The following is a 15,049-nucleotide window of genomic DNA, read 5'->3' on the forward strand; positions in this document are numbered from 1 at the left end:
AAATTACAATGGAAACACAACATATCCAAAACTTACGTGACATGGCAAAAGCAGTACTAATAGGAAAGTTTATACCTTTAAGTGCCTACATTAAAAAAGTAGAAAAACTTAAAATAAACCACCTAATAATGCATATTAAAGAATCAGATAAGCATGAGCAAACCAAACACAAAATTCATATCAGAAATTAATAAAGATCACAGTAGAAATAAATGAAACTGAAACAAAAAAATATAAAAGATCAATGAAACACAAAGTTGGTGTTTTGAAAAGATAAACAAAATCAACAAACTCTTAGCCAGGCTAACTAATGAAAAAAAGAGGGAAGACTCAAATAAATATCATCAGAAATGAAAGAAAAAAAAGACACTACAACTGATAACACAGAAACTCAAAGAATCATTAGAGGCCACTATGAGCAACTATATGCCAATAAGTTGGAAAATCTGGAAGAAATGAACAAATGACTAAACACATCTAACCAGCAGAGACTGAACCATAAAGAAATCCAAAACCTAAACAGACCAATAACAAATAATGAGATCCAAGCCATAATAAAAAGTCTCCCAGCTGGGTGTGGTGGTCCACGCCTGTAATCCCAGCACTTTGGGAGTCCAAGGCGGGTGGATCACGAGGTCAGGAGTTCGAGACCAGCCTGACCAACATGGTGAAATCCCGTCTCTACTAAAAATACAAAAATTAGCTGGGTGTGGTGGCGCACGCCTGTAATCCCAGCTAGTCAGGAGGCTGAGGCAGGAGAATAGCTTGAACCCAGGAGGTGGAGGTTGCAGTGAGCAGAGATCGCATCACTGCTTGGGTGACAGTGAGATTCCGTCTCAAAAAAAATTTTTTAAAGTCTCCCAGCAAAGAAAAGCTCAGGACCTGATGGCTTCACTGCTGAGTTCCACCAAACATTTAAAAAAGGGCTAATACCAATCCTACTAAAACTATTCTGAAAAATAGAAGAGGAGAAAATACTTTCAGACTCATTCTATGAGACCAGTATTACCCTGATTAAAAAAAAAAACAGACAAGACATATGAAGAAAAAAGAAAACTATAGGCCAATATCCCTGATGAACATTGACGCAAAAATCCTCAACAAAGTACCAGCAAACTGAATTAAACAACACATTAAAAAGATCATTTGTCGTGACCAACTGGTATTTACCCCAGGTATGTAAAGATAGTTCAATATATGCAAATCAATCAATGTGATAGATCATATCCTTGGACTGAAGGACAAAAACCTTCTGTTGATATTGTAAAAGTATTTGATGACATTTAACATCTCCTGATGATAAAAATCCTCAAAAAACCAGGTATACAAGGAACATGTCTAAATACAATAAAAGCTATATATGACAGATCCACAGTTAATATCCTATGGAATGAGGAAAAACTGAAAGCCTTTCCTCTAAGATCTAGAACACAACAAGGATGCCCACTTTCACCACTGTTATTCAACATAGTACTGGAATTCTTGGCTAAAGCAATCAGACAATAAAAAGAAATAAAGGGCATCCAAACTGGAAAGGAAGAAGTCAAATTAACTCTGTGCGCAGATGATATGATCTTATATTTGGAAAAATCTGAAGACTCCACCAAAAAAAACTATTCGAACTGATAAATAATAAATTCAGTAAAATTCAGAAAAATTGCAGGATACAAAAATCAACAGCATTTCTATATACTAACAGTGAACAATATGAAAAAAACAATCAAGAAAGTAGTCCCATTTACAATAGCTACAAATAAAATAAAATACATAGGAATTAACCCAAGAAGTGAAAGATCTCTACAATGAAAACTATAAAACACTGATGCAAGGAACTGAAAAGAACACCAAAAAATAGAAAGATATTCCATGTTCATGGAATGGAAGAATCAACATTGTCAAAATATCCGGAATATCCAAATTAATCTACAAATTAAACGCAATCCTTGTAAAAATATCAATGACATTCTTCTCAAAAATAGAAAAAAAAAAAAGGCCGGGTGCGGTGGCTCATGCCTGATATCCCAGCACTTTGGGAGGCCAAGGCGGGCAGATCATGAGGTCAGGAGATCGAGACCATCCTGGCTAACATGGTGAAACCCCATCTCTACTAAAAATAAAAAACAAAATTAGCCAGGCGTGGTGGTGGGCGCCTGTAGTTTCAGTTACTCTGGAGGCTGAGGCAGGAGAATGGCTTGAACCCGGAAGGCGGAGCTTGCAGTGAACCGAGACTGCACCACTGCACTCGAGCCTGGATGACAGAGCAAGACTCTGTCTCAGAAACAAACAAACAAAAAAAGCCTAAAATTTATATAGAATCATAAAAGATCTAGGACAGCCAAACCCATTCTGAATTAAAAAAAAAAAAAAAGCATAAAAAAAAGCATACTAGCATAAAAACAGAATAGAGAACTCAGAAATAAATCTATATACCTACCAGAACACATTTTTGACAAAGATGCAAGGAACATACACTGAGGAAATGTCAATTTCTTCAATAAATGGTACTGGGAGAACTGGATCTCCATAGGCAAAAGAATGAAACTAGAACCATATCTCTCACCATACACAAGAATCAAATCAAAATGGATTAAAGACTTAAATTAAAACCTCAAACTATGAAACTACTAAAAGAAAGCATGGGGGAAATTATCCAGAACGTTGGTCTAAGCAAAGGTTTTTTTGAGTAATATCCCACAAGCAAAGGAAACCAAAGCAAAAATAAACAAACAGAATCACATCAAGTTAAAAAACACCTGCACATCAAAGGAAACAATCAACAAAGTGAAGGGACAACCAACAGAATAGGAGAAAATATATGAAAACTATCCATCTGACATGAAATTAATAAACAGAATATATAAGGAGCTCAAACAACTCACTAGCAAAAAAATCTAATAATACAATAAAAAAATGGGCAAAAGGTCTGAATAGACAACTTCTCAAAAGGAGATATACAAACGTTAAACAGGTATATGAAAAGGTGCTCAACATCACTGATCATCAGAGAAATACAAATCAAAACTACAATGAGATATCATCTCACCCCAGTTAAAATGACTTTTTTCCAAAAGAAAGGCAATAGCAAATGCTGACAAAGACATAGAGAAAAGGGACCCTTTGTACAGTGTTGGTGGGAATGTAAGTTAGTATAACCACTATGGAGAACAGTATGGAAGCTCCTCAAAAAACTAAAAATAGATCTATCATATGATCCAGCAATCCCACTGCAAAAGGAAAGAAATCACTATTTCAAAAAGATACCGGCATTCCTATGTTTATCACACAACTTTTCCACAATAGCAAATATATGAAAAAAAACCTAAGTGTCCATCAACGGAGATGGAGGGCTACGTAAAGAAAATGTGGTGTATGTGTGTGTGTATATATATATACACACACATACCCCTACATACACACACACACACACATACACACACACACATATATATATACACACATACTGTGAAACACTACTCGGCCATAATAAAGAATGAAATCATGTCTTTTGCAACAATACGAATGGAACCAGAGGCCATGATCCTAAGTGAAACAACTCAGAAAGAGAAAGTTAAATATCGCATGTTCTCACTTACAAGTGGGAGTTAAACAATGGGTACGTATGGACATACAGAGTGAGATAATAGACTCTGAAGATTACAAAAGATGGGTGGGAGGAAGGTGAGGGTTGCTAAATTACCTATTTGGTACAGTGTTCACTATTCAGGTGATGGGTACACTAAAAGCCCACACTTCACCATTACATAATATATGGATGTAGGACATCTGCTCTTCTATCCCATAAATATATACAAATTTTTAAAATTTTACAAATAAACAAATAGATAAAGTGCCTGGCAAATAGTAGGTGGCCAATAAATGTCAGATTCTTTTTATAAATATTTAATTATCAATTTTTACTTGAATAAAAGAAAAAGATACCCTTACTGTCCTATGCGTGAAGATTTTAGAAAAATTATTTCAGTCTAAGTTGATGACGATGTCCTAATATTATTACCTGAAACTCTAGAAAAAAATCTGAAAACTTTAGGAAAATCTGACTTTAACAAAATCATTCCCTCCAAAAATGCTGCTTTTCTTATGAGTTAACCCCAGGACCCATTATTATCTGTAGTTTGCAGTTAGCCTACTGTAGGAGCTTGAGTATTGGCCCTCTGCAAGTTCTCAGCTGAAATCACCTGTGTGAACATCAGATACATTTGTGGACATTTCTGTCTATTCATTTATTTTCATTTCATTTCTATGTATGTATAAATGTATGTTTCTATGTTAAATTGATACAACACTGCTTTTAAACTTTCGTTAAAGTATATTATTTTCTGAAATATCTTGAAAGTAGTTTGCAATGACTATCTAATAGCCTATTATAGGGATATATATATCATTATTTGTTTAAGATTCACCTGTTGTAAGGTCTTTTAGGTTGTTTCCCAATTTTTTAAAATTATTTATTCAGATTTAATTTCTCTTGCATTTTCAAAGAAGCCAAGGAAATCCAGGTATGCATATTTGTTTGATTTTACAGAATAGACTGAGGTATAAGGCAAGAATTAACTATCTTTTAATGTCTTGAGTTCTTTATCTCATGTATGTTATTGCTAATTCGCTCACAGTTTTAAGCAAATATTTTTTCCGCTGCTATAATTCACAATTCACAAAATGGAATGGATTTCCCAATCTGAATAAAAAACAAGACTTTTACTCCTAAACTATATAAACAGCACTATGTGTGACCACTGCCATTCACAAACGTGGATGCTGAAGTTCATTCAACCATCTGTTAAAAGAAACATTTGAACAATTCCAACAGGAAACAAAGATAAATCTCCAAGTCATCCAATACAACAGAAACCCAAAACTGAGAATGCTGACTGCTCTCTTCAAAGAGTGAAGAATGCGCCTCATGTCACATAAGGCAGTGGAAGCTAATGGATGGGGCCCTGGAAGGTGCACTGGCCCAGACCCCCTCCCACTGGCCCTGGCACAACGCGTGCTCGGACTCACTCTTCCCCCTCTCTCAAAGCCCATTCATGCAGGGGTGAGTAGGAAAAGTGAGGTCCTCTACTGATCTTTAGCATATGGTACAGGACTTTCACATAGCTGGTTTCAACAAGGGCCCTTGGACCCCACAGGAACTTGTAGCATGCAGGATCACTGCCGGGCACCTGCTGGTACTCCAGGTAGTTTTCCCGCACAAAATCTTGGGTGAGCAGCTTCCTGGGATCCGCAAAGATACTGTGCTGCCTCCCCTCAAACACCTCCAATACACTCAGCTCCTCCCAGATTTTCTCCTCAGGGGCGCAGTCGCCCTCTTTTGCAATTATGGCCAGGACGATTATCAGGAGGCCTGTCTTGGGCATGATCTGATTGTCACCCAGCAGGCCATCGTAGGAGAGGCCCAGGCAGGTGACAAAGATGTACAAGTGGCCGATTAGGTCCACTTCCATCAGCTCGATGCCAAAGACCAGCTGCAAGGAATCAGAGGCTTTGCTGAAGATCACACGAAAGAAGTACTGGCAATTTCTCATGACACTCTCCAGCATTTCTGCCTTTGTGACTGGCTCCCTGGCTCAATACTTAAGGAGCAGAAAATGAACCAACTCAGCCACTTTCCTACTGAGTGCTGCTTGGAAGCTAGACTCCAGGTCAGGAAAGGCGCTTGGCCCCTCCTCTTCTTGGTTGCTGGAGTCCTCATCAGATTGGCTCCAGAGAGTGTAGCTGATGGTACTGGGGAGGGTGGAGGCTCCTGAGGACTCTGGGGAGGACCCGGTGACTCAGCAGCAGGCACCTCCCCCGAGTGACTTCCACTACAATAGAAGAGGAGGAGGCAGTCTCCTACTCCTCAGTAGCAGGAGCCTGCGCACCCACCAGGCCCAGGGCCTCTCCTGGGGCTTCAAGGCCTTCTTCAGGCTTGCAGTGTTGACTCCTCTGCTCAAGAGGCATGCTGACTCTGGTCAGGGCAGCAGGCGGGAGTGTGGGCAGGAGCTGGGCAATGGAAACCTACAGGCAGATCTTCTCCTTCCGTGCCCCTCTGGGGGCCTCTGGTCCTCCTTGTCAGCCTGTCCCCTCAGAACCTTGCCTCCTCACCAAGCCTGGGCCTGCTTCCCTCCACCAACATCAGGCCATTGCCTGTTTCCCAATTTTTACATTATAATGATAATGAAAATGTAATAATTATCTTTATAGGATATCCTGCTTAGAATATCAACTCATAAACTTCATCTAACTTTTCCTCATATGGTGTGTTTCTCTTATTGATTCACTATTTATGACACACTCTCCTATATTAAGTTCTTTAACATTCACTAGAGTTTATTTCCAGGTGCTGTAGCAATCAGAATATTGTTTCACTCATTGTCTATAATATATTTTACGTTAGAGTATTGTACTTTTTCTTATTTTTGTATTATTCTAGATGAGTTTTAGAATAGGTTTTATAATATTACCCCAGCCTCAAAAGAAATGTCATGAAATTTTGATTGGACATAAGGCTTGCAGTCTTAATACAGAAAGAGCACTTAAAAATTAGCAAAGTTGGTCAGGCACGGTGGCTCACGCCTGTAATCCTAGCACTTTGGGAGGCCAAGGTGGAAGGATCACAAGATTAGAAGATCAAGACCATCCTGACTAACACGGTGAAACACCGTCTCTACTAAAAATACAAAAAATTAGCCAGGTGTGGTGGCAGGTGCCCGTAGTCCCAGCTACTTGGGAGGCTGAGGCAGGAGGATGGCATGAACCTGGGAGGTAGAGCTTAAAGTGAGCCGAGATCATGCCACTGCACTCCAGCCTGGGCGACAGAGCAAGACTCTTGTCTCAAAAAAGAAAAAAAAAAAAGTAAAGTTTACTTTTTGAGATTCTGATCCTATATATGGTATATATATTATAAAGGTTTTTACCGGGTGTCATTTCTCTTTTAATTTTTATGGTGTTTTATTTTTTGTAAATTCAGATATATAATAAAAATGCTTTCCTTTTCAGTACTTGTTATTTCTGTCATTTTTAGAAAAGCCTAGTTCATATCAACTGTATACAAAATACTTGCCAACATTTTCCTCTACTACATTTATGGTTTCATTTTTGAAATACCAAGTTTCTAAACTATGTAGAATTCTGATAAAAGGTATAAGAGAGGATTAAAAATACTTTTAAACAAATGGTTTAATAATTATTGGAATGTTCTACTGAATACTCCATGAAACTAATCTGAAACACCACATTAATCATTAAATTCTTATATGCTTGATTCTATTTTTGGTCTATTCATTTCATTTTATTCTGGCCCCAATACACTGTTCAACTAAAATTATTGCAGTTTTAAATTGAGTATCTGCAGGAGCAGGCATCTTCTTCCCAGAGTGTCTTTCAAACATTCTTCCACATTTACATTTCCAGATGCTTTCCAAAAAAAAACCCAAACATGTTTAATAATATGCTTATGAAATAAAGAAACAACAAAGTAGAATCTCTTATTACAGAGGAGATTTCCAACTTCTACCACAATATATGCACAAGCATTCAACAGATTTTTCGGGGTGGAAAGAGTAAAAAACTCACAAACTGGGGTGCAGTGGCATGATCTTAGTTCACTGAAGCCCCAGTCTCCTGGACTCAAGTGGTCCTCCCACCTTGGCCTCCCAAAGTAAATAGATTTGTTTCAAACTTACTGCAGTTGCCACTCTATTTCCTGATAGGGGTCGTATCCCAGAAGGAGGCCTTCCTGTTAATCCAACTCCACCTCTTGAAACAGGGCGAGCTGCTGAAGATTTGTGATTGCTGGCCATTGTTTCTTTACTTTAATCACTGTTTGGAAGCAATAAACAGTTCAATCCTTTGATGTCTTCTCTAGCAAGACAATAATGACCCATCATACACTTACATTTAATTCACAATTGTTCTTGCAAGCTGCCATTCTGTGTACCACTACAAGGTTAACTTTGTTCAAATTTGACATCGTGCTCCATTTAGAACTATGAGATTGTTTCTTGCAACATTCCTTCCTCATCTTCCTATTATCTTACCAAAATGCAAGCCCCTGTAGTTATCTATTTCTTTAGTATTCTCATCCCATACTCTGGTAAGTTTTCTCTCCTGTCACAGCCAACATCTTTCTTTGCTCTTAATCTTTTCTCTGCATTTTCTGGTCCACAATTAACTCTCTTATATTCTGAATCTTGTTACAAATACTTTCTATTTTCTTAACTTTAACAGAATCTTGGCTTCCACTGAGAGTAACACTTTCAGTAGTCCATGTGTTTTAGCTTCCTGTCCTCTTTTAAAGCAAAGGAGGTGGCACTTTTCTTGCTCCCCAATGTCACTTTCAAAATATTCTTCCACACCTTTAAAAAAATAAACAAGAGGCCAGGCGCAGTGGCTCATGCCTGTAATCCCAGCACTTTGGCAGGCCGAGGAAGGTGGATCACGAGGTCGAGAGATCAAGACCATGCTGGCTAACACAGTGAAACCCTGTCTCTACTAAAAATACAAAAAATTAGCTGGGCGTAGTGGCGGGCGCCTGTAGTCCCAGCTACTCGGGAGGCTGAGGCAGGAGAATGGTGTGAACCCAGAAGACGGAGTTTGCAGTGAGATGAGATTGCACTACTGCACTCCAGCCTGGGTGACAGAGCGAGACTTCATCCCTGAAAAAATAAATAAATAAATAAATAAATAAATAAATAAATAAATAAATAAAATAAATAATAAAATAAAATAAATAATAAAATAAAATAAATAAAATAAAATAAAAATAAACAAGATTCACTTCCTCTGAGGATCCGGGAATGCAACAATATTGCCTTGATCTTTCCTGGTTGCTGGTAATTAGTGACTTCCTAATCGCTACTCTATCTTTACTAAAGTCTTTTGTACCTAGTTCACAGCTTCTCTGTTCCAATCTCACCATCATCCTGGATGACTTCCATTTGGATACTAGATCCAACACCTAACATTCCAGCTTCACAGTTCCCTTACCTCAACTTTAGCAATGATCTTAACTCCATTTCAGTCATTCATAGCCACGGCAATACATGGAGCTTGTCATCATCTGGAATTGCTTCATCTCAAACATCTTAATTGAAATACTCTATTCTTGGGTCCTCTCTCCTTCTACCCTTTTCTCATCTTCATTCCTGCTACACCTGCCTTTAAACCGTTTCCTTAATTCACTCATTTTCTCCCAGTTTATCAGCCCTCTCCTTTATTCATCAGAATATAATATTATTTAAAATTGTCTCATAATTTAGAGTAGTAGTTTTCAAATTGTTGGTCACATCCATTAGTGAGTTCTGAAAACAATTTTGCAGGTTATGACCAAGATACTAAAATGTGAAATAAAATTTAAACAAAAAGAGTTCATTGAACATACAAAGGGTAAACATTGTTTCAGTAAATTTTTGTTTCAGCTATATTTACATAAATTTACACATATGTGTTTACTAGGCTACAATATAAAAATGTATGTCCTATTGTAGGTCATATAAAATAGTTATGAAGATACTTATTTAGAGAGAGAATATGGAGAAAAAGAGAATAGTACCCAAGATTGTCCTGAGGAACGTCAATACATACAGATCACACAGAAGAGGAAAATCTAGTATGAGAGAATGAAAATTAAGGCCCAGAAAGCAAAGAAAAAAACCAGGAGTGTATGTCAGAGATGCCAAGAGAAGGCAGGAACAAGCCATGCCATTTACAGTTGGAAATTCAAGTAAGATGAAAACTGAAATATCCAATGGAGTCCCCATCCAAGAAGTCACTAATGATACCCTGACAAAGGTGGTTAAGAACTCTCCTCCTTCTCTCATGAAATTAGTGTCTCATGAGCACCATCAGCTAATTTGTATCCTGGAACTCTTCTCCACCCATCTGGCAAAATCAGAAACCCTTCTCCACATCCAACCTGAAGTGCTGAACATTGCTGGTGGAAATCATACAACTGTACAGACTGGGGTACTGCAAAGTGATAGTCACAAATCTTAGTTGGATCCTCATTTCAGAAAGTATTTAGCCTTGTTAAGATACCTCTCTACTTGATAATTCTCATCCTTAACTACTTTTCGATCTCTGTTCCTGCCACTCTTAGCAGATGACTCATTTAAGAAAATTACAACTTGAACTCCATCACTTTTGGGGCACATAAACTTCTCTACATCCATTCTGCCCTCCTATCTCAACAGCCATTCCTTCTCTCATTCAAGATCAATCTCTACTCTGATTTACCCTTGATCCCATCTTCTTTGTGGCATTACATTCACTGCTACCAATATCTTTAAACTTTCTCCTTTCCTTCAGTCTGTTACCATGTTCCATTCTTTTCTACCTTCAAAGACTTCTTTCTTGACCCTGCAACCACCTCTATCTAACTGTCCCATATATCCTTCCCTTATGCAGCCAAATTCTTATGAATAGCTTATATCCAGCCGGGCGCAGAGGCTCACGCCTGTAATCCCAGCTCTTTGGGAAGCTGAGGCTGGCGGATCATGAAGTCAGGAGATCGAGACCATCCTGGCTAACACGGTGAAACACCATCTCTACTAAAAAACACAAAAAATTAGCCGGGTATGGTGGCAAGCACCTGTAGTCCCAGCTAATCGGGAGGCTGAGGCAGGAGAATGGCGTGAACCTAGGAGGCAGACCTTGTAGTGAGCCGAGATCGAGCCACTGCACTCCAGCCTGGGCAACAGAGCGAGACTCTGTCTCAAAAAAAAAAAAAAAAAGAATAGCTTATATCTACTATTTTCTACTGCTTCGTTTCCCACTATCTCCTGGATTGCTACTGTTTGATTCAAATGACCATTGCCAATACTGCCAGTGATGTAAATGTCATCCTACTTTACTGGTGTCCACATTTATATGAAACATCTCCATGACACTTACCTCTCTTCTGGTTCTTCTTTCTGTCTCCTTGAGACTGAAATGCTTATATAGAGCATTTTCTAAGATACCATCCACCATCTTTTTCTTTTCTCTCTCTAAACTCTCCTTGGCCCACTTATCCACACTCAGGGTTTTAACAATTAATAACTGATTCCACACAATTTCATATGCTCAGCCCTTATTTTAGCACTCAGCTTGTGGTGTTTATATCCAAATAATAACATCTCCACTTAGACATCTAAATATTTCAAAATAAACATATATAATCCAAACTCATTATCAGCTCCGCAAAATTTGTCCTTCCTCTTGGTATCACCTCCTAGTCACAGAAGTCAGAAACTTAGACCCTGATATCTCCCTCTCCCTCACTTCCCATGGCTGATCACATAGTTCTACTGAGTTTGTTTTGTTTAGTTCTACTGATTTTGTTAATAAGTGTTTAACAGGTACTTTACTCTCTATTCCTACAGCACTGGCCAATTCAGGGCATCACTGACTCAAGTGGACTATTATACCAGCCTCTTAAGTGGTCCCCTTGCCTAACACACATTTTGCCTGTTACTTTCTCAGGGAATCCTTCCATGACTAGTCCATAACTGGTCTCGGAATCTTCGTCTTCTTCAATTTCAGTGTATAGACCTGTTCTATGTGCTACCATGCATCCTGTGTATTTCTTTATTCCAGAAGCTATCACACCACTTGAAATGATCTGCTTAAGTATTTCTTGCCCTTTATGGCAAGAGCTGAATCTTAATCATCTTTATATCCCCAATATCTGTCTCAGTGACAAGCAAAAACTTTGTTCTCTTTTGTACCTTTTAAATTTCCTCCTACATAAAGGTACTGCCAATTACAAAAATTTACTAAATTGTTAAAAAGCAAACAAAGTGTGTGTTGGACTAAAATGATTTCTCTGTTTCTACACTGTATGTCCAGTACTACTTTTCTGACTTCTCTTAGCATTATTCATAATCAGTCCTTGGATTGCTTCTATCCTTTCTACAATCATGCATCTTTGTAACTCCAACTACATGCATGGCTCACTAACCAATGTCTACAGTTCTGCCCTTTCAACTGGGCACCAATTTTGAGTTTTCAATTGTTTATCTGAAATTTCCATTCAGATCTCTCATTTGAATATGTTCACACCAATTTTCCTGACCCCACTAGCTCCCTGATTCTAATTCCTTGCCATTTTGAACTCTATGTAGAAAGCAAAAGAATTTCAAATGGAAAAAGTAATTTCAAGAAACGACTGTTTGAAAAGGAAGACAGGGTGTATGATCAAAATGGTTTTTCCACAAGAAAACGAGTACAATAAACATCTCTTTCCAGTAGAAAAGATATTACTCTAGGTTTCCTGCTAACTTTGAGAAAATGTACAACATGCAGAAATTTCACCCAATTTTCTTTTCCACCGCTTTACTGTCGCGAAAAAAAAAAAAAAAGCTTACCATTATATTATTACCACTGGGATTAAGAGGGGGGCATTAGCAACAAATATACCACTAACTCCGGGGTTATTCAATCAAAGAGTCACACAATTTCCAGTTATTCACACAATCAGAGAGGCAGCCTGGCCTTTGGATCCAGAAAAATTAGCGATACAAACTAGTGCTGACAAAGTTAGCAGCTGCATAATCTTGCCACCTTACTTAACCCCTCAGGATTTCATCTTCTGTAAAACAGAAGGGTGACAATAAGCTCTACCTTGCAGAGCTGTTGTGAAGATAAGTATTAAATTTAAAACATCTGGCTTCTAATTATTATTCTGTCATTATCCTCCCTAAGTCAACCGTTCTCACACGTGAAAAAGTGGAAAGTTGCTAACTGCCCGCACTGTGATCCACAGACAGAAATAAATCCCTTGCACGGTAACAGGTAGAAATCTATTTCTTTGACTAAAATCCTTTAGCCCATCGTGGTCCTTCCCTCCGCTCTGTGCTTGGCGGGTCTCCTGCGGGGAGCGGGGTCGTGGGGGGCGGGGGTGATCGGGCTGTTGGAGGAGGTCTGTTCTCACCCTTCACCCGACTAGAATTGGTACATGCCTGGCCCGATGGTAACAGCTAAGACCCAGAGTTAGAATTTGTTTTGTTTGGAGCGTATCAGCATCTCCAAGGCAAGAGAACAGACGTGGGAGGGAGGGAGGAAGAGATGGGACCCGGGGTTTCTCACCTCCGCCGGCGCGGAAGGGGGGCGATCGCCCGACTCGCGTGTGCCCTAACTTCTTTCTGAGGCCCACGCGCAGTTTTCCTCCGGTCTCAGGCCTACCCACTAGCGGCCGTGCGCTGTGGCGTATCCCGGCAACGGGGGCGGGATAGCGGAGGCTCCTCATCCTGCGTGACCAATCCTCCGCCTCAACCGCTGGTTACACGCGGAGCTCTCGCGAGAATGGAAGACTGATGTTTGTGTCTTCACCACTCTTCAGAGATTTTTGGAAGAAGTGGAAAAGAGCCGGGCGGCCGGAAAACGTTTTATGTGAACGTTCGGTTTTCTTGATAATCAGAGCAACCTCTGTGCGCCTTACCTGAAGTAACTCTAGCGAGTTTTGCTATGTCCCTCTGTAACCTCACGTCGGCTAACGTGTAACAGGTTACATTTGAAGTTATTACGTGGTAGGCAGCACTGTGCAATTTTCTAAATTCCTAATTAGTGGTAGTTTTCCTCCCTATTAGGACTGCATAGCGTACACAATGCATCATGACATATGGATGCGATTCTGGGACCAACTGTTCTGTTCCTCATTTCACCAGAAGCTTTGCGTCTTTAAGCTTCCTTTCATTAGAATTTGGATCCAAGTTTGTGGGGAAGACTGTGAATTCAATGGAAAGTGTCTTTTTTTTTTTTTAATTTAAGAACGACTTCATCTTAAATCCCACTTCTCTAATAAAATAACTTTTACTGTATGTTTCCTTCCGGTCTTCATAGATACAGCTTAAATGTGATTGCATATGTATTGGGATTTTCACATTATTTTACACATTATTTCCAACTTGCCTGCCCTCAAGGAGTTAAAAATCACCACAAAATGAGATTATATCATGTGGCTGAATTCCCCCTTAGTCTGTGAAACATTTTCATGTAATTATCTCATTAGAGCCCACCCTATTTGCAGTGGCCATTTGTCATCCTTTTGGCAGAGTTTCTCCCTTACCTTGCCCCCAGACACCCTTACAGGAACTGGAAGTGACAGATACTGGCTTTCCTAGTCTTCCTTATTACTGGGACATGAGTATTATTGCTTGCTAGACTCTCCAATCTAATTTGGTGGACCCAACTCAAACTTGAATGACAACCAGAAGCAGGACTTCAGAGTCTGTTGAAGTAAGGGTGACAGCCACGGTAACTACATCGTTTCCGAGACTGCAAAGTTCTATCACCAGCAACCAATGTCCAGCATCAGTGTGTTGGTGCAGGCTGCAGTGTTGGTACCCAGAGGCTTTATTGGGAGGAGAACCTCTAGCTTGTTTCTTCAGCTTCTGGAAGAGTCTGTGAGCTGCTTGATGTCCTTTAATAAATTCATTTTCAGCTTTTATATCATTTATAGATGATTTCTGTTTCTTGCACTTAAGGACCCTGACAGATATTAACAGTTGAAATTGGCAGAACAGATACTATTATCCAAGTTTTAAAGAGATTAAATAATACACTTAAGCTCATTTGGGCAATAAGTATTGATCCCTGTCCCCATATCTTTTTCATGATGAAAAAGGAATAGAGAATAGGAATACATATCACTTATTCGCTCACCTCTGAGCTTCCTGAGAGTAGGCACCATATCTTATTTGACTTCGGATCATTATGTATTAGGTTCTGTTGCTTTTAAGGTTATATCAAATTATAATTAGGTTATATCAAGTCATAATTTGGTTAGTATTCAGGTTATGTCAAATTGTAAGGTTATTGTAAGACTACTTGTGTATCAAGTTCCTTTCTGTCTCTAGTCCTTTTCACTGCAATTCTCTCTTCCTGGAATTTTTGTCCCTCTGCTTTTCACTGTCCAAAGTCCTGTTCATCATTCAAGTCTTAACTCAAATGTCTTTTATTAGAGAGGTCTTCTTCTCTGACAGTCCATACTAGATTAGTGCTCCAACTCCTTCTGGTCTCCCACCTCATTATATGTCCTCAGTGCACCCTGTACTATTCCTGTTAGAAG

The 15,049-nt window shown here is 39.1% G+C and overlaps 1 protein-coding gene and 1 pseudogene across 3 annotated transcripts in view; both read right to left on the bottom strand.

Moving 5' to 3' along the window:
• IFT74 (intraflagellar transport 74) overlaps window positions 1-13,240 on the bottom strand; it is a 125,047-nt gene extending 111,807 nt beyond the window's left edge. For 2 of the 3 annotated variants that reach the window (XR_002729943.1, XM_023203888.2), the window contains exons 1-2: window positions 13,069-13,212; window positions 7,686-7,821 (exon numbers count right to left, since the gene is read on the bottom strand). Coding sequence is in view for 2 of the 3 variants with exons in the window: in XM_023203888.2 (XP_023059656.1) it covers window positions 7,686-7,802 (117 nt within the window). In the remaining variant the exon portion in view is untranslated. Of the gene's footprint in view, window positions 1-7,685; window positions 7,822-13,068 lie in introns of all 3 variants that reach the window. The other variant, XM_023203889.1, reaches the window with a different exon arrangement.
• LOC111537221 lies at window positions 5,019-6,006 on the bottom strand (annotated as a pseudogene).
• Window positions 13,241-15,049: the final 1,809 nt, after the last annotated feature.

This window comes from Piliocolobus tephrosceles, chromosome 14 (genome assembly GCF_002776525.5).
Source record: "Piliocolobus tephrosceles isolate RC106 chromosome 14, ASM277652v3, whole genome shotgun sequence".
Classification (NCBI taxonomy): Eukaryota; Metazoa; Chordata; class Mammalia; order Primates; family Cercopithecidae; genus Piliocolobus; species Piliocolobus tephrosceles.